Source organism: Lissotriton helveticus, chromosome 3_1 (genome assembly GCF_964261635.1).
Source record: "Lissotriton helveticus chromosome 3_1, aLisHel1.1, whole genome shotgun sequence".
NCBI lineage: Eukaryota > Metazoa > Chordata > Amphibia > Caudata > Salamandridae > Lissotriton > Lissotriton helveticus.
Window position 1 is genome coordinate 447,642,971 of NC_136061.1, and position 18,770 is coordinate 447,661,740.

General features: G+C 42.1%; 1 protein-coding gene and 1 pseudogene across 1 annotated transcript in view; both read left to right on the plus strand.

Moving 5' to 3' along the window:
• The window catches only part of CCNYL1 (cyclin Y like 1), a 367,648-nt gene that overhangs the window by 234,135 nt on the left and 114,743 nt on the right, over window positions 1-18,770 (plus strand). Inside the window, exon 7 of the mRNA XM_078680323.1 lies at window positions 1,824-1,943. Within this exon, the coding sequence (XP_078536449.1) occupies window positions 1,824-1,943 (120 nt within the window). The remainder of the gene's footprint in view (window positions 1-1,823; window positions 1,944-18,770) is intronic.
• LOC144825239 (aurora kinase B-A pseudogene) lies at window positions 16,100-17,996 on the plus strand (annotated as a pseudogene).

Below are 18,770 nucleotides of genomic sequence, written 5' to 3' on the forward strand. Positions count from 1 at the left end.
TAGACCAGCTGCTGAACAAAGCCAATTTACAGAAATCTGGAAGATTGTGGAGTGCACAGCTGCAGCATACTCCAACATCTCAGTCACTTTTCTCAACTTTTGTTACAGGATTGAAATTGTCATCGATGAAAGGTTATAATTGATATCCCCATACACCCATTTGTAATGATAAATTGTAACAAAAATTGGCATGTTGCTGTACAGAGCATCTGTGTTCACCAGGAGTCTGTAAAGGCTTGCTCCTGTACTCGCTATTTGCTGGTGAATATACCTTCATGCAGTCACCACTTGAGGATGGATGTTTATGCCTGTACTTTCTTGTTGTTGATTGAGCGAAGCCTCTCCTCGGTCTCTTAAGCCTGTATTAAACTCAGCATACCACAACCTTTCTGGGGGGCCTAGTGTGATGCTGTGGGTTTACATTGGGAAGGGTTTGGCTTCTCCACCATCATAGACCGCTTTGGCCATGATTTTCTGTTATTGAGCAGTTTCCACCTACCTGAAGTAGACCACATTCAGACCTTTCTAAGACATTAGATGGCAAATGTAACCAGCCATAGAAACTATTCTACAAAGGGATGCCTACCTACCCAGTAATTTATTTGTGAATTTGTGAAGTGCAAACATTCAATCTTAAGCATCTTTTTTTAAGGAAATAATAATCTGAACTGTGTTTATAGTTTTCAGTGGTTAGAGTAGTTCGCCACTTTTCTGAATTATTAGTTGGCGGTGACTTATGAAGTGTAAAAGCCCAAACCTTGCGCTATTTTCACTACTGGACAAAGAATTATAATATGAGGAGTTCAAGAAAAGAAGCCATATGAGCCTGCTGCCCTTTTCATCAAGGAGATCAGTAGTCTTATTTAATCGTGTGTTGTAATCATAACTACAATTGGCCATCCTAATGAAACTAACTTTTTTTGCAGCAGTTAAAAGTTAGGAAGGAACTTTGCTGATACAATATGCAGAATAACCCCTTTCAGTCTGTATTTGTAAACCTGCTTTCGTGCCTTTGACCCTCATAATGAAGTACTGGTCTTGCCATTTGGTTGTGTAATGGATTTAGCTCTAAACATAAAGACTGAGCTTCTACTTGGTCATTCATGATTCCCCTTTAAAAATTAGCCTGAGTCCTTTCTGCAGATGTCAGTAGATTACACTAATAAATCTGGACCCTGCTTTATTAAGTTTATACGAAAAAGCAGTATTCTGTCTCCTTCAATCGGGCCCCACTGGTCCTTCTTTCCTATAATAACTGAATTAAGAATCTCAAAAAGAAATGGTCTGGCCGTGGATAGGTTTGCCTGGTAAGCCTTCAGTTATTGCATTCTAAATAAATTGCATGTGTATACTTCAACGTGTTGGTTAACTTCTGGTTTGAATACACACAACCTCCCCAGTCATCATCTGTCATTCATACGGGCACCACTAGTTTGTTAAAAATCAGATTGCAGTGATGGTTTTCTGAAACATGCTTTGCTCAATTGTTAATCTCCCCTGTGATTTTGATGATTAAAGGATTTGGTTTTATGGTACTAAGTCAAAGACGAGTTTGCTTGTGAATAGTGAATGATAACCAAAATTGCCCTGCACAATTATGACTAATGAAAACTTCAAGCTCCTCTTTTTAACACAAATTTGGCACCCCAATCTCTTTTGATTTCTTTATTATTATTTATACAAATAAAGAACAGAATGAATTCTGATTGTCTTCACAAGTTAGCTGTCAACCGTTTGGGGGTTTTCCAAGAAGTTTTTTTATTTTTATTTAAAAGCAATATACATTTTCTCTATTTAATTACACTAAATTCTTTATTTTTCAGCGAGAAGGCGTTCCTGAGGATTACTTCAAAAATGACCCCGACCACAAGCACATCTACCGTTTTGTACGAACATTGTTTAGTGCAGCTCAGCTGACCGCTGAGTGCGCAATAGTAACATTGGTAAGCAGAACGAAGCCTAAATTAAATTCATTGTTTGATATTCTGTAATCTCAGCGTTAGAATTCAACCGTGTACTGTGATAAATATGTATTAAAGAACTATTTTTCTTATGGTTGTTACCAATTTTTTTTTCTGTTTTTTGTATATTACTTTAGTTGTAATTTCAAGTGAAGGGCGAATTGTAGAGGGATACAAGCACATGCACTTCTACAGCAGTCTTTAAACCATAAAGTACGCCATATTGGATCTGGAAATATTTAGTGACCAGTACCCCTGTAAGCAGTAGGTGACGTTGTTCAGCTCTGTATGGTGTCATCGGAGTTGTCCACGCCAGAAATGACGTTCGTGGTGCCTATGTAGACGCCAATCCAGCATGCCGGTGCAGTCATTTTCTTTCCATGCCAGTCAGTGCAGAACCAGACGACGTGACGGTTTCCATCCTTGGTCGAGAGTAAAGTCTCCGGATTGGTCACGGAACCCAAGATTCTCATTGCACTGCAAGTCGTCTTCTGGTAAGTCCCGCAAGCAGAGTAAGAGGTCAAAGAGGTCTTAGACTTCTCCCTGTCCAACAAAGTCATACTAAAAGATACGTGAGGATCATCATTCGAGGCCTCACTCTGCAGTTGAGCCAGGGCTGGCTCCCCTCCTCTCGGAGTCTCCGGTAGCCGGAGCGACACCCACCAACCCGAGAGAGTTCTATGTGGCTATGCACCTCATATTTGAGCGGCAGTTCCCGCTGGTGCACCTCCAAGGACGGGTTCTCAGTCAGCAGTTCCACCTATGGCTCCAGTCGGGTCCCTTGGATGGATCCGGACCAGTGCCGGTTGTACCACGTAGACATTCGACTCCGTCCCCTTTCTCATCCTTCCCAGACTCTGACAAGGAGCTTAACGGGCGCCATCTGACTCAGTTTGGAGACATGCCTTCTAGGCCGGAGCCCAAGCCCTATTTTTATCGGTTGCGACTCAGGAGGGTTGGGCAGGGTCACTGGACCCTGAAGAATACCAGCCCCTAGACCCCCCCAACATGGACTGGTGTGAAGAATTTGCAGATGTCAGCGGACTGGACACCTCTCCAAATACTGGCATGCTCTCTTCTCCCACTGTGGCTATGTAGGAAAGGGGCTTCATTTGCTATGGTGGTGAGAGGGGTAGCCGATGTCCTGACCTTAACCTACTCTTAGTGGCAGTCAAGATTAGCGTCTTGACGAGGTGCGTCAACCAGTTGTGACCCCCTTAGAACTGCTTTTCCCATTCATTGAAGCTCTCCTGGATGACTTGTGGGTGGCTTAATCCAAACCCTGCACAGGGTCTCCTGTGAACAGGACCTCCCCACCACAGGAGACCCCAGCTTCATAACACCCTACCCCAGATAGCTTGGTGTTCCATGTCTCCACCTCCCGTGTAAATCCTGGCATATATTCTACCACTCCACCAGATAAGGAATCCAAGAGGCTGGACCCCTTACCAAAGACCGTGTTTTGTTCTACAATCCTGGCACTGCGGTCCGTAAACATTGCATGCTATTTGGACTGTTACTCCCATGCTCTGTGGTATTGGGTTGCGCATCTGCTGCCCTAGTCCTAAAGAAGCTCCAGGTATTAGTCTCCCAGGATATGTGATGGGACAGACTTGCGAAGTTTACGATTCGACATGGACCGACTCGTCTGACCGAGTCTGCCAAACGGGGGATGAGGTATTAGAAAACATTAAGACAGAACATAACCCAAAATCAATTTCAGTGCTTCACAGATTTTCTATCTAAATGGCATGATTCTCTCAGAGAAACATCTGACTCAAAAGTGAGCAATGCAGGTATTCTTCAGCCTATGGTCCTGGATTCTCAACTGCATGGAGCATTGAATAATAAGTCAGATCTTTTAGATGTGACCAAGTAAAAAGGACGTCTATGAAGGCAGTTTGTGGCGTGCGATTACGTCATTGAGAGCCTAGATAACCTTCTAGAGAATGCTCCCTTTATTGGTGACCGGTCATGTGGCATTACTTAAGATGGTGGCGCTCTCCTGTCTCCTTTACTATTTCACGACCTTTCCCCTCTGTCAATTCATCTTTTTTTCGATCATTCAAAGATGTGATGCAGGAATTCATCTGGAACAAGTCCTGATGTCGTGTAACATGGAGTGCCCAACTTTTGAACAATAATATCCAGCGGCAATGAGTGGCACGATGGCTCGCTGCTTCACAACTTTCAGATACAGCTAATCTACAATACCAGCCTGGAGCCACTTTGATTTATTGCCGCTCATTCATCCCTTGTGCTCGTCCCCCACCGCCACAACCTAAATTATTGCAATTTGCCTAACGCTGTTATTGGCGGAGCCTTTCTAGTACACGTCAGACTTCTCCCTTTGCCCTAGCGCTATCAATACTTATGCCTAGTATTAATAGTGCTAGGGCAAAGGTGGTAAAACATTCACCACCAGAGCGAAACTAACAGACAGGGATGCCGCTGGCATCCAGTCAAAGGGTGATCTCTACAGATGGTACTCTTACCCTATGACACCCTGGTGGAGGAGGATGGACTTCCTCCAGGACAGTTTTTACTACAGGCACTAATTCACAGTTGGGGAGATATAACCACAGAATTGCCTATGTGCTTAATTCATACAGTACCTACACATCTTAGGACGAAGCAAACACTTAATCTGTTGGTTGACGCGATCGCTGCTAATCTTGGCCAAACTTCTATTTACCTGCAGATAGAAATCTCTGATATTTCACCCCTCCTGTACCCCCCTTCCCCCACTGTGGCCTAGCTGAGCTCATTCCTTTATTGGGGGCAGGCAGAGAGCACAGCTCTATATAGGGAGGACAATTTGGCTCTCAGGAAATACCCTATTGCCACTCATTTGGACGCTCTAACGGCTGACTTGCACACTGGAGTGCTTGCTGACCCATTAGCTCACAGCACCCATTCTGATTGAGTTGACATAGTTGGGGACAGGGAACGTGGTGTGCCTACTGACCACGTGGACATCCTTTTGCACGCTATTCTTAATTTCATAGTTGTACCGAACCATCCATTGACATTTAAAGGACTGGTAGCAGCCTCTGGCATGAGAGCCTATACTCCCCTAGAAGAATACGCATAATACAGGAAGCATTGGCGAGATAAGTTTTGTTTTAACCTCAAGGATCACACACTTAGTTAACATTTGAAGATGGAAAGAAATATTACAAAGATAATATTCACTGATAGCGGAAAGCAGATTATCATTTGATACTGAAGTACATACTTAATCTTCCAAATGCTTGGGAGGCTCTCTGTGTCTTTGTAAAGCATTCTGGGAAACATTTAGACTCTAACACACTTTCCAATTTTGTCTAGACTGTCTCCATTCCAAGTTGGGCACTTAACTAATTTCCACATGTTCAACCGTTTTCCCTCCAGCAATGCTTTGTTTTCTTTCAGCGATGCTTTCTTTCCCTTCACATCAGTGATTACTTTAGGACGTGACAATTTGAAAATACCCTTCTTATGACCTTCCACATATGCCTATTCTCCCTTAAAATCACTTATCACTTATTCTTATCACTCTTTCTTTGTCTTTGTACATACATACTGCTCTTCATTTAATCCAAATATACTTCATTTGATTTTTCACATTAAAAATCATAAAAGTAGCATAGTTAAAAAAATAAAATACTTTCACACATATACATACTAATAGTTCCAAGTATACAGAGATCTCAATACTGCCAATCTATAGGAAAATAGAAGAAATAATATATTTTGGCCAACTTCCTATTTTAGGCAGTTATACTTTTCCTTTAACTCAATACGCTTTTCAGAAATCCAGCCATAATTCCCACACAGTAACCATTTTCCAATTTTGTAAATATAAAAAAGCAGGACGACATGGCTTCCACCCCCCTCTCTTCAACACTGGTAAATCCAGGTTACTCTTTCATAGTGATAAAGTTTACAAAATAAAATCACATGTATTGTTGATTGGGTAGACATCTCATTACATGGACATTGGCATAAATCTCTAGACCAGTCATTTGCCAGGGGAAACTCACTAATCGATGAAAATTATCAAACCTAAATCTGGTAAGGACATACCTGTTGTACCCTCCTGTGCACCAAGCCAAATATGGTTGTATACTAAAAGTTGTCAAGGTTAGCTGGTGCTGAATTACAGTACTTTTCTTACAACTCTTAAGAATTCTAAGTGCGTCAGGTATAACAATTTGGAGTCCTTCCTGGAAATAGAGCTCATAGTATCAGGATGAGTATAATAATCAAGTATATCCAAGTCTTTTAAAAATCTTCTTATATAGTTCAGCCAGGTAATCTTATTTGCATAACATAGACTCATGGCGTTTCCAATGATTTCCCTATTCAACCCTGTATTTGCGGACGTCCAGACTCTGTGCCATAATAGCAGTGGTTGCATTTTAATCATGTCTGAAATATAGGGGATCTGCGGAGCTGCTAAAATTAACCATAAGAATATATTTTCCACAATTTGTATTGGGGATACATCATGGTGACCCCAGACTCCTGACCCATACATCGCAATACTTCTACATTTAGCCTGGTAAATCTTAAGAAGGATCCCCGGAGGTCTTTTGCTCAGTTTTTTTGCAAAATTAATCTCGGCCCCAATTGATCTCTTAAAAAGGAGAGACCTACTTTTGACCGCCGGGTGCCAGGAGCCAGTGTGTTCCAATAAAACATCTAAATAGGAGAATGTTGCATCTATCCTGTCACTCCCCAGTACCAAACTTTTACATTTGTTTCCTCCCTTCCCACATGACATTACAAAGGTTTTCTTAATATTGAGTTTTAGCCCCCGACCATCCATGAAACCAATATATGACGCAAGAGCACTCTGTAAACCCTTTCTGGTCCTCGCCATCAGCACTAAGTCATCCGCATAGAGCAGGCACAATCAACTTGTTTTTATACTGTGGAGGATCTCTTGTCCTGGCCAGCAGTTCCTCCTCTAAGGCGTTACTATATAAGGAGAACAAAAATGGGGCCAGGACACAGCCCTGCCTCACTCCTCTCTCCATGGGGAAAGGCGCAGTGCATTCGCCCTTCAAACCATACTTCACCATAGCAGATGCCCCAGTATACATCGGTCTCAAAAATTGCACCAATAGTGGGTCAACATTTAGATCTGAGATTATTTCCCAAAGTCTATTATGTATAATACAGTCAAATGTGGCCGAAAGATCCACAAATGCTACATACAGTTTCCCCTCCTTGGCTTGAGTATACTTTCCCATTAAAATAGTGAAATTTAAAACCTGTTCGATAATCCCTAACCCCTGTCTGAAACCATATTGTACCGTGCTTAAAATATTATTGTCCTCAGCCCATTTTTGTAGTCTATTCAACACAATCCTGCCTGCTACCTTAACTATTAATAGGAATAATCACCGATTCTGACCAGGACTTTATGAAGCACCTCGCACAGCACACCTCTAGAACCCGAGTCAGGAGCGAGGACCACAGTGATGGGATGGTTTAAATAAGTCCATCAGTATACCAACTGGCCCTGGGGCTTTGCCTCCTTTACTAGCATTAATTGCCGCTGTTACTTCATCTAGTGATGTATATAACTCAAAAGGGGTAATGCCTACCGCACAGTCCTGTTCTATTCGTTCCACGTCAGTAGATAATTCTTCAATCCCCCTAACACTGTTAACATTTGAAAAAAAGTCACTACATGTTTTTTCGTCTATTGCAATTTTGACCCAGCACCATCATTATTAGAAAGAAATGGGCCATTAACTGCCTGCCAGAATGAAGTGCAATCCTTCCTCAGTAATGCTTCAGAGAGTGTATCCCATGCCTGGTCTTTCAGTTCTTTTTTCCAATTTTTTCAGGCTAAATTATACGCCTTCCTACACCCATTAATTTCTTCTTGATTTCTCTCTGTCTTATGTAATGCTTCTTTCAATTGGGTATAAGCTTTGGTACATTTTGAGTCGAAATTGAGTCAACCATTAATCCGAGCCAGGGGAACCTTGTTTTGGGCTCTTAGAGAGTTTTGTATTTCTAGCGTAGTATAGGAAAATGCCCTCAAGGTATCATAATAATCTATTCTATCTTGTAAGCATGCTACTATATGTTCATAAGTATTAACAACTATGCGTTTATTGACCTCCTCCCAGTTTATCTTGCCCCATCGCAGGGGCATTTTGGCGAGCTTGGGCAATCTTTTGCATCCATGCTATAGTATTTTTACAATGATTAACTTGTTTAGGAATAACTATATCAATGCTCAAGGGTAAGTGGTATCTCAGAACATTAGAATGTATTTTAAAACTGTCAATCCATGTTGCATAGCGATTGGGTACAATTATAAAATCAATTAATGATTAAAATCCCCTGCCAATAAATGTATGAGTGAAATTGACAGGCGGGGAGCACAACATATTTGCAAAGCCCAGATCGTGTAGAGCCATTAAGTCATTAAACTTCTCCCCCCTCTCAGAATGCACAAAATGTAACATAGGATCTTTTTCTTCCTCATGAACACCACACTGCCCACATTCAGCATGTGAACAAATACTAGCGTTAAAATCACCACCCCAAAGAGTAATCACATCAACACCATTTGACCTTTGTTTCACTTAAATCATCGCTGAGTGAATTTAGAATGTCACCCATGTGTCCCCTTTCAATGTTATAAAAATTAACTACCTTCACTGCTACATTTAAATTCAAAACGATGGCTACAATTTGATAATATATTGTAGTTTTTATAATTTCGATTTTTTTTTTTTTCACCTAACATATTTGAAATATATACGCAGATCCCACCGTTATGTCTCCCATGTACTGACTGTTCAGCTGGTGTGTGAAAAGTCTTATATCCATCTATACCTATTTTATCCAAAAGCCATGTCTCCTGGATACACAAAATATCAAAACTATATATAAAGTCGGTCCAGATGGTATTATTTACTTTTGATTGCAGCCAGGCAATATTCCAGAAAAGGGAACTAATTCTCCCTGGTACGTTTGAAATATCAACTACATGATCAATCCGAACCTGTACAAGCATCTTAGCCCCTTCTATAGCGTTGTATCTACTTGCATCACCAATTCCTACTGCTGGGGATTCCACTGTCTTGTCCCCTGTAACCATTATCTCACTTTGGGCCGGGTTAAGCTCCCCAGCAAGGGTCGGTAACGTATTCTCCCGGACATTGCGATGTACGCCACTATCTGCACAGATATTGTCAGCACTACCCAGGAGTCAAACGTTCTCATCTAGGGACTGGAGGGGTCTAAATCTATTTACCACCTCTACGTTGTGAGTCGTTTTATTAAAGGGCTGTAAAGGGGAATACAAACCCCTGTTCTGATTTTGAGAGTATGACTGATAAAAGTAAATCAGGGGCGCAAATCCTTTATACTGTCTCCCGTGTCGATGTTGTTGTCACCTATTCGGGGGAAAATTTCTTGAACCAGGGATGGCGACCTCAGGGAGAGGACTAAGCAATCACCTCAATAGGATTTTCTAGTGGTCCCCACCCATCTAATCATCTTAAAGGCTGAAAACATTTCTGGTACTAGCCCTGCGCTGGTCCCCAGGCAATGGATTGCCCTATTCCTCAAAGTATGCCACGTTTCCTTTTCTCCTCTGGAGACGGGGGGACATTTGCCAACACAACTGTATATGGTAACACGGCAGGAGGTAGATTTAAGATATGATGTTTTGACGAAGGTTCATAAGGATCATTGCGTGATCGTATATTGGGACACACTTCTCTTGATTGCAAGCGACCCTGTTGTTTTTTTAACCCTAGCATTTCCTTTCTCTACAGGTTCTTACCCCTTAGCCAGACCTCTGGTAGATGAAATTTCATGAGGCTTTCTATATCCTGCAACTGTTTTTATCTTGGCGCCCCTATTCGGCTTATCGCCAGAAGGAGTAGAATTAACTGCCACAATCTGGCTATGGGGATTAGATGCTTCACCAGCGCTACCTTCTCCTTTTTTAATGGTTTTTCCTTCCACTGTAAGATATCTATTTTGATTACCAACTTGTGTTTCTAATCCTGATTCTATCTTAATTAATCTTGTCTCTATGGCCCCAATAGATTGGTTAATGTATTTAGTTAGGTCAGTTTTTAGGCTTAATATTCTATTATTTTCACTTATGGCCGGTCCATTGGCCTTACTATTACTTCTTTTTGCCGTACCTTTAATATGTTTAGGCTTAGTCTCTTTTCCCTGTTTGCTATTAGCTATCGATTTCGAACTATCAGGCTCAGAGGGATCCTGGTGTATTAGTGGCAGCAAGTGTCCTAGGATAGCCTTAGGATTGGGTTACAATGTCTTTTGGATGGGGGAAGTGACTGCATCTTGGTCGCGAATAGAAATATCATCACAAATCACCTGTATGCAACCATTTTGGCGCTCAGCATCCGTGTTTGCTGTAAGTCCTAATTCCCCTATACCTGTTTCATATAAATCGGTGGCATTATTAGTTGTTAGGAAACCCTGTAGGTCCTTAATCAGTGATTCGTCTACCATGGATATCTGCCTTTCCAATGCACCAACCGCTCCTGTAAGATAATTAAGAAGCGTCATTTTCACTTGTTTTGATTTATTCCCTGGTTTCCCAGAATTAGTATTTTGTAGTTTTCTCTTGCCCATTATTGTTGCAGGGATCCTGCTTTTACACAGAACTGTGCATAGAGACTTAGAACCTCAGTGAATTAGGGTGTACCAAAACTCACCTCAGTATCCAAAATCCCCTACCAGACTAGCAATCAGTGTCTCATTGGTTCTTCCATACCCCCAATGATTAGACAACCCGGAACATGGACTTAGAACACCTCCGGTAACGTGGAACACATGAACACTCTTTCGTTATACCAACATACCAATCCAAAACAAGGAGTAAATGAGGACACGTGCAAGATTGAAATGTTTATTTCTAATGCCGTGTTCTCAGGCGCAGTATCTTAGCTAATACAAGCTAATCTATTATAAGAAACAAGGTTATCAGCATAGTTACTAGTCCATAAAATACAAAGGGAGAAAGCATGTTAAAATGCTAAAGGGAAGAAGGCTAAATAGCACCTAAGTCTTACCCTCCCTTGCTAGTATATTATATTATATCTAAAGAAGGTCTCTTTGGGTTTTAGAAGGGCGGCCCCATACCTTTGATCTTAGTGGAAAGGGATCACATCATCTTCCACCAGCTCTCTGCATGCGAATATTCATCAAGTGTGTGTGCATGCTCTGCACAGTGCATTATTAAACGCGCCTAAAGCCAGAGTTGGCCGCAGCTGCATATGTGTTATGTCTAGAACGTGCGTAGATCAGACCTAACAACAACCACTGTGTTGAAATAACCTTGAAGGCCTCGGCACTCACTGTTCAGACATAGCTAACCAAGCAAAGCTGATACAATAGGAAAACCTATTATTATTCTCGTGTGAAGCAAAATATTCTACTAGGCTCAATGCTCTAATAACAATATGTGCCGTGTGCAGAAGCAGCAGAAAGGTAAAATGATGTTTAAACTTCTAATAAGCTCATGCTAACTTAACACAGTGTGAAGGCAAAGCCTATCTATATGACACCCTCCCTTGATCCGAGCACGGATAAGATAAGATAAGGGGCACATTTTTGGAATGCAGAGTTCAAGAACGACAGTCAGCTCAAATTTGCACAAGGTAAAAAAAATAAAAAATAAAACAAATGTTTTCATTTAAAATTCTCATAGTCAAGTAAATTTAGTCATTGGCCATAGCAAAGTCAATAGGCTTGTGGCAGAGAAATTATTCATAGAGGCTAGAAAAAAATAATAATAAAAAAAAAAATGTTCGATGTCCAATAAATGACCTCGGTTATGGGAGAGCGAAGCGACGACACACCTCATCCTAACATTGAATATGCAAAATATGCAGCAACAGCCTCCAATAGGAAGTCAATGTTCTCATCCGAAAACAGTTCAGCCTTCCAATTCAACAGTGGGAAAGAACATACATGCTCTTCAATTACTGGAGCCTCTAGCACCATCAGAAATCAACTCAGTGGATTCTCAGTGAAGCTGTGTGCCAAGAAATCTTGCGCCGCTGCGAATACATTCCAACGACCCAGTATTCTATGCATTGCTGAAAAGGCCATAATCCCTCCGTCAGAAAAAAACAATTCATGAGCTACAAAGGGGCTCATAAGCTGATTATAATCCTAATTGGGAGACACCGTATTGCAGAGACACAAATCCAGGTTCCAGTCGAAATCGCAACTCAGGCAATGAAAGACAGGCTGGACACATGTAAAGTAGGAAAATCGAAATGATGATCCATAAGCTGCACTTAAGGTTGCAAGAGGCAGTGCTCCATAGTACTAAAGCATTCGGTTGCGAAACAGCACCAGACGTGACAGCTCGTCTCGAAACACAGGACGTGCATCCATTTTGAATTAAACAAAACCGCAAAAGAACGCCTGCAGCCAGAGCCAGTAGTAAGGGAAATCCACCAAATAGGCTGGAAAAGTTCGAATGAAAGAAAGCAGGGAAGACACCGAATATAGTTTGAAACGAAGTCACAAGGCCACTGCTTATAACTTTAAAAAAGTGGGCCAGCCCCGTTGTGGAGGAAGCATTAAAGATTGTGTGAATTAATTCACCGAAATGCAAAGGCAAGTCAGTATTTAATAAAGCATGCACCTCTGTGCGGGTGTTAGCCACGTGAAGGACGAATGTCTCACGAGCAGATGTGAAGGCAACTTCTTTCTGGGACAATAGAGCTCTTATGCAACTCATCTTGTTGAACTCTGCTTTCAAGGTCGGAATCGTGGGCCAGATGGAAACATCAAGCTTCCCATGCGGGGGTGGATACATTACATTCTTACATCAAACCACACGCTCACTGACGGTAACTACAAAAGCAATTCCTTTTAATAGCCCACAGCAATCGTCATTGTTTAAAAGTAAATAGCTCCCGTTTGCCAGTAATGTGAATGTGGGCACAATCGCAGGCACAGGTGTACCTTTCAAAATACAAGCCAATTTCTGGTTACAAGAGCCATGCAATTGGACATGTCTGCAAATCAATGAATGATCTGGTGTTTCAGTGCAATCTTCACCGTTCAAATAGATTTCTTTACCCTCCCTAAGGCATCTATAGGTAAATGGAAGCGACCAAGCTTCATGGAGATGAGCACTTCCAAGAGGTTCATATCAACCAATTGCAAAGTATTTCATACATCCATCGATCTTGAACAGAGGAACGGCAGAGTTATTAACCCGTGGATAAGCCACGTTGCTGAATTGGCATCTGCCACAGGAAACGGTAACGGTTCTAGCCTTTCAATGTGTAACATAGAAAAGGTGGCATCTTTCATTGACAGTAAACGCTGCTTGTCAATCAAATTAAACGGGCCAAACAAAGCGCCGGGACACTCTACTCGAGTAGCCGTGCGCTATAGAAATTAAATTTAACATAACATAACAGGACGTGTTCATAGAATGCCATGGCACTTTGCCAGCTTTTAAGGTTTGCAAAGTCCATGCAAACTGCATAATGGAACGCATTTGATTTTGACCATGGTACAAAACAGACACTTCATCCTGGACAATATGAACAACAGATGATACAATATTGTCTAATGTGTAAATGCGGGAAGAAAGCGTATTAATGCTGTTATCTACAACTGCTAGCACTTTCTCTAAATTAGCCTGATCGATAGCTCTAATGCGGGTAGCCGCCTCAATCTGGGAAGTTTTCCAGACTTCGTTGTAAATAGCATATATCCATCTTTTAGATCTGCCATTAGCCGGGCCCTTTATAAAATCATTTAGATCAACATCATCAGTCAGTTTAGATAAATGCAGCTTAACTGACGCCAAAGTGGAATGTTTGAGCCAATTCTGACGTAATTTGCCTACGGAATAGGTAGTAACAGAATGGCCACTTTCAAAATGGGAATCCACCCTGACCTGTGTAAAGCCTTGAGCTAAACCCAGAAAACGATGCTGGCAAGAAAGAGCACTTGTGTGCCAGAGCACCCAACCCTTAGGATCCAAACTGGATATGTTAAAGGAAGAATTTAGCAACAGAGTTTGTAACTCTCTGATCGAAAATTTAGTGGCATTATTCCAACCGGAATATTCTTGTAAATCAGGAAAAGAAGGAACATTTCATTTTTTAGTAGTAGCCAATCCAAAGCATGTTGTCTGTGAAATTGTAGAATTCAAGAACATGTGGTTCGGGATTAGGCATGCATGGTGCAAAACCTCAGTGCCTTGCGCTTGCTAGATTTTAGAACCCCAAACTGATTTAAGGTCAATTGTATACTTCCACAACTCGTAGCCACCTACAGCCAACTGATCGAGAAAGGTCTTAGAGTACAATAATTTAGTATCGGTAAGTCTAACTTTGGATGTGGACTTCTGTCATCTTAAAATGAAATGCATTGGGATTTGACTGATTAAAATCAGTAAAATAAGAGAACATTTAAAAAAAGGAAGCAGAACTGTCTTGTATAGGAGCTGGACAATGCTCCCATTGTGTATAATTTACAGTGTACCTCCTGTAATTAGTTTTATGCAGGTAGTGATTGCCAAAATTTTGATAACAATATAAATCACCCTAATTAGCAGATTCTAAATACAAATCTTCAGCATCAAAGGCAGCATAATATTTCAAATCAGAAAACAAGGCTTCAACGGCCTGAACATCCCAATCATCCGAACGTATATTTTGTTTAATTACATCCCCCATAGAAACTCTAAGCACATTAGGGACATTTATAGCCTCAGTGATCCCATGAATTTGAAAATGAACAGCATCCCATACAATCCCATCTAAAACAGGCCAAGCCGTGATGTTAACAAAAGCCAAGTCTCTCTTCAATCTGTGTGATGAGGAATGGGGAGCCAATGTTCCATTGATACGTCGAATGCATGTTCTCTCCTCGACATAGTGTCCATTGACAAGTCGAATAAAATACACTACAAAGCCAATTGACATAAAAAGGTTAATTGAAAAAAGCACCAACCAAATGTAGGTCCAAGGGGTAATCAAAAAATGTTTCTTAAACAATTTAGCCAAAACAGAGACCTTCAAAGGTTTCTGTGATGTTTCTGAATCAGTGTCAAAGGAAAATCTGGATTCTGTAGCCAAGCGAGTTTGCAAGTCAGGCATCGATAAGTCAGTTGGGTAAGTGTAGTCAGTTTCATCAAATTGAGTACCAGGCAGTGTACTCAATAAAGGACTAGAAATTGCAGGCATCTCGAGGGCAACATTAGGCACTGGATTAGAAGCCGGGGCCAAAACAGAATTTCTCAAAATCGAAGGACATGAGACTGCCGGTGCCATACTAAGAAGAATCGGCCACTCTGTGTATCTTGACATTGTGAATGGAGATATACCTGTTTTCCTTCCGACCTGGAAGTGGTGGGAAAATGACTGTTCTTGTGCCCTTCACTCCAAGCAGTGGAACTGGAGCTCGATAAGGGGGACCAAATTCTTTCTTGTTTTCGATCTTCTCTTGAACCAGTTCTCCAACTTGGGGTAGCCAGCCAACTACCGGGATCTGCAACGCATCATCCGAGGTGGAGGGCAAATATTCCTTTGCAAGACTGTCTCTCGTCTCTTGTAGATTCTGTAAAACATTGCAATGTTCATCTACGTCAAAGGAGGCAGCAACGGCTGCCTGGTCTAGACCGTCAAGGTCCGGTACAAACATCTTGATACCAAAGAGCATCTAGTTTGGGGTACACCCACCCAGAGACCTTCTAGGGAGATTATAAAGAGCACACTGCACGCTATTGAGGTGGGCCAGCCAGTTCCTGCCAGTGCCTATAACTCTAGCTGTCAAAGACTGCTTTAAATCTCGGTACATTCGTTCCACAACACTATTACCCTCGGGTCTGTATGGAGACGAAAACTTGACTTGGACCCCCAACGAAGTCATGGCATCCTTATACGCATCATTTTGTACAGAATTTGCCTTGCGTGTAACCTATGGCACGTATAATACAGGCAGGTTAACAGGATCTGGACCGGTCCTTTGGTAATCTGGTTACCGGCCTGATTGCGGCATGTCATATATGTCTCTGGCTTATCACAGGTGCATCTGCTGGTGTAGAGCACCGCTGATGCGAGTTTAGAATCTGGTTGAGCAAGTTAGTAACAATCACAACCACCATGGCCGATAAAAATCCTGTTTCTAGTTCACGAGCCATTCGTTATGCAGCTGGAGGTGAGATTTTGCTCGTCATTGAAGAGGGGAGTAAAGACGGTGACTTACACATTGAGAGGTAGGTGGTGCACATGATGGTACAAGTCAAGGCATTGTTTTTTATGTCGTAGGGAATGGAAAACATGGACTTCCCTTGTAGTCAGTTGGCAGGTGGGCTTTGATCCTGCATAAAGAGCGATTAAGGTTCTGTGTGTACTGCACCAGGAAATGGAGATAAGAATAGTCGTGGTGAAGTGAATTTCTGAGTTCGAGATGTGCATCCGGCTTAATGCTTTTAATTTATGCCCACCACCCAGGCCTTCAGTCAAACCTACACAGTCTGCCTATCAGCAGGGCTTACAGTGAAGAGGACTGATCATACCAGACCAGATAGCTGGGAGGCTTCCCTCTAATGGGGGTCACATGCAATAGCAGTGGGCAGGAGGAAGAGCTGCATCATGAGACTTGTGCAGCTGGGTAATAGTAATAGGAGCACTTCCAGGTTCCGACATAGACTCAGAAACATCTGCAGGAGTAGCCTGTGTAGAGGGTGCAGGAACTACTCAGCTGACTGAAATCAGCACAACATTTGCTTGGTCCACCATTCCGCAGTCACTTGGTTCAGTGGTCAGCTTGAAGTACGATGAATGGATCCAAACCTGCAGCACTTGACACTGTTGTTCTTTGTGAACAGGATCTGGTAGTGAGCATGCAATCTGGGGCACAATTTGAAAACAGTACTGCCAGGGGAGTGGTTTTTAGCTTTTGGGGCATCAGCTGGTGGTGGAAAATAAAAGCAGAAGACACCTGAACTTTGGTATATCTTCAAAAGAGAACTTGAACCCCGCTGTCTCTAGAAACAATTCCAAGTTTCTGGCATCCTGAACTCCCCTCGGACACTCGGGCCCCCAGCTTGTCCTTCGCAAGGAGCCTTTCGTCTCTGTTCTCAACTCCCTCGGAGTCCATCCTGGTGCAGAGAGCAATGGCCAGTGGAAGCAGAGTTGTAACCACAGGAGGTCAGATTTCTGTTCCAGTACGAGTTCCAGTTGATCCCAGTTACAACACTCTAGAGGCAGAGCCTTTATCAAGCAAACAATTTAAAATAGAGGACTTTGTCATTGGTCGCCCACTACATCCTGGCTCTTAAACGGCTCTTCAAGTCTGAACTGGAAATTGATGGTGTGGAGCACCAGCTTCGGCATAAGATAGAAATTCAGTTGCACCTCTAACACCCAAATATCCTTCAGTTCTATAATTATTTCCATGACAAGAAGCGAATCTACTTGATGCTGGAGTTTGCGGCCCGGGTGATCTGTACCAAGAGCTACAGAGGTGTGGCCGGTTTGATGAACAGAGGAGTGCCACATACATGGAGGAACTTGCAGATGCCCTAATATACTGTCACAACAAGAAAGTCATTCACAGAGACATAAAGCCTGAAAACCTGCTGATGGGGCTTACAAGGGCGATTTGAAAATTGCAGATTTTGGCTGGTCGGTCCATGCACCTTCACTTAGGAGAAAGATTATGTGCGGACCGCTGGACTATCTGACTCCTGAGATGATTGAAGGGCATACCTATGATGAGAAAGTGGACCTTTGTTGCATTAGAGTCCTCTGTTACGAGTTCCTTGTTGGACATCCGCCCTTTCAAAGTGCAAACCACACTGAGACCTACAAGCTTATAACAAAGGTGGATCTTAATTTTCCACCCTTTGTTTCAGAAGGTGCCAAAGATTTAATATCAAGACTGTTGCGCCAAAATCCTGCCCAGAGATCACTGCTGAAAAGTGTTCTCGAACACCCGTGGGCCAAGGCAAATTCCAACCTCATGCTGCCTCCCCTGTACACTGCCAAGCCATAAGAATGCACCATGCCTATTGTTGGCATGATTTGGAAATCAGCGGATGCCTTATGTGTTTTTTAAACCAATATTTAACTTCCTATATGTGTTGTCAGGTGTCTGTTTTGTGTCTGTTAGTCCATTTGTGAAAAATCTCATTTATATAATTGAGGCTATTAATAAACAATTTAATAAATGGTAGTGAGCTTGCAAAAGGTGCTGATTTGCACTGGTGTATCTTCCCATGAACCCATTATGCGGGCTGCAGAATGGGACTGGTTCCAGTTGGACAGATGAGCAAAGCATCTCAAACCTGAAGCTATTGTGACAACACATTAGTTTGCAATATTGCAAGTCACATCATTCATGTGCAAATCCACTAAAGGTGCAGCCATTGGAGGGGTAGAAGCAAGTGCATATCATTAGGCATCACATTACTATTTAATAGGGGCTCAGTTTGGTATTTTGACCAGGAGTGGCTTGAAGTGACCAAAGTACCAGTTAGAGTATCATGCCACTACAGCCCTCTTTCAACACAAATCTTAGCTATTTTATTTTATTTATGAGAGTTACCTTTAATTGCTCTACTTTCCATGGAGACTTGAGGTGGTAAGTCCAATGAAAGTTGTGTTTAATTCTTAGAGCGTTGCTTAGTTCTTGAACCACAAACAACACAAACGGAGTACATACTTCACTCCATAGCCGAAGGGGAACTCCAAGCCTGTCTATACAATCTTTCTTGCCTACAGTGATTGCATCAGCTCAAGCACGAGTGGGCTTCAATCCATTAAGGAA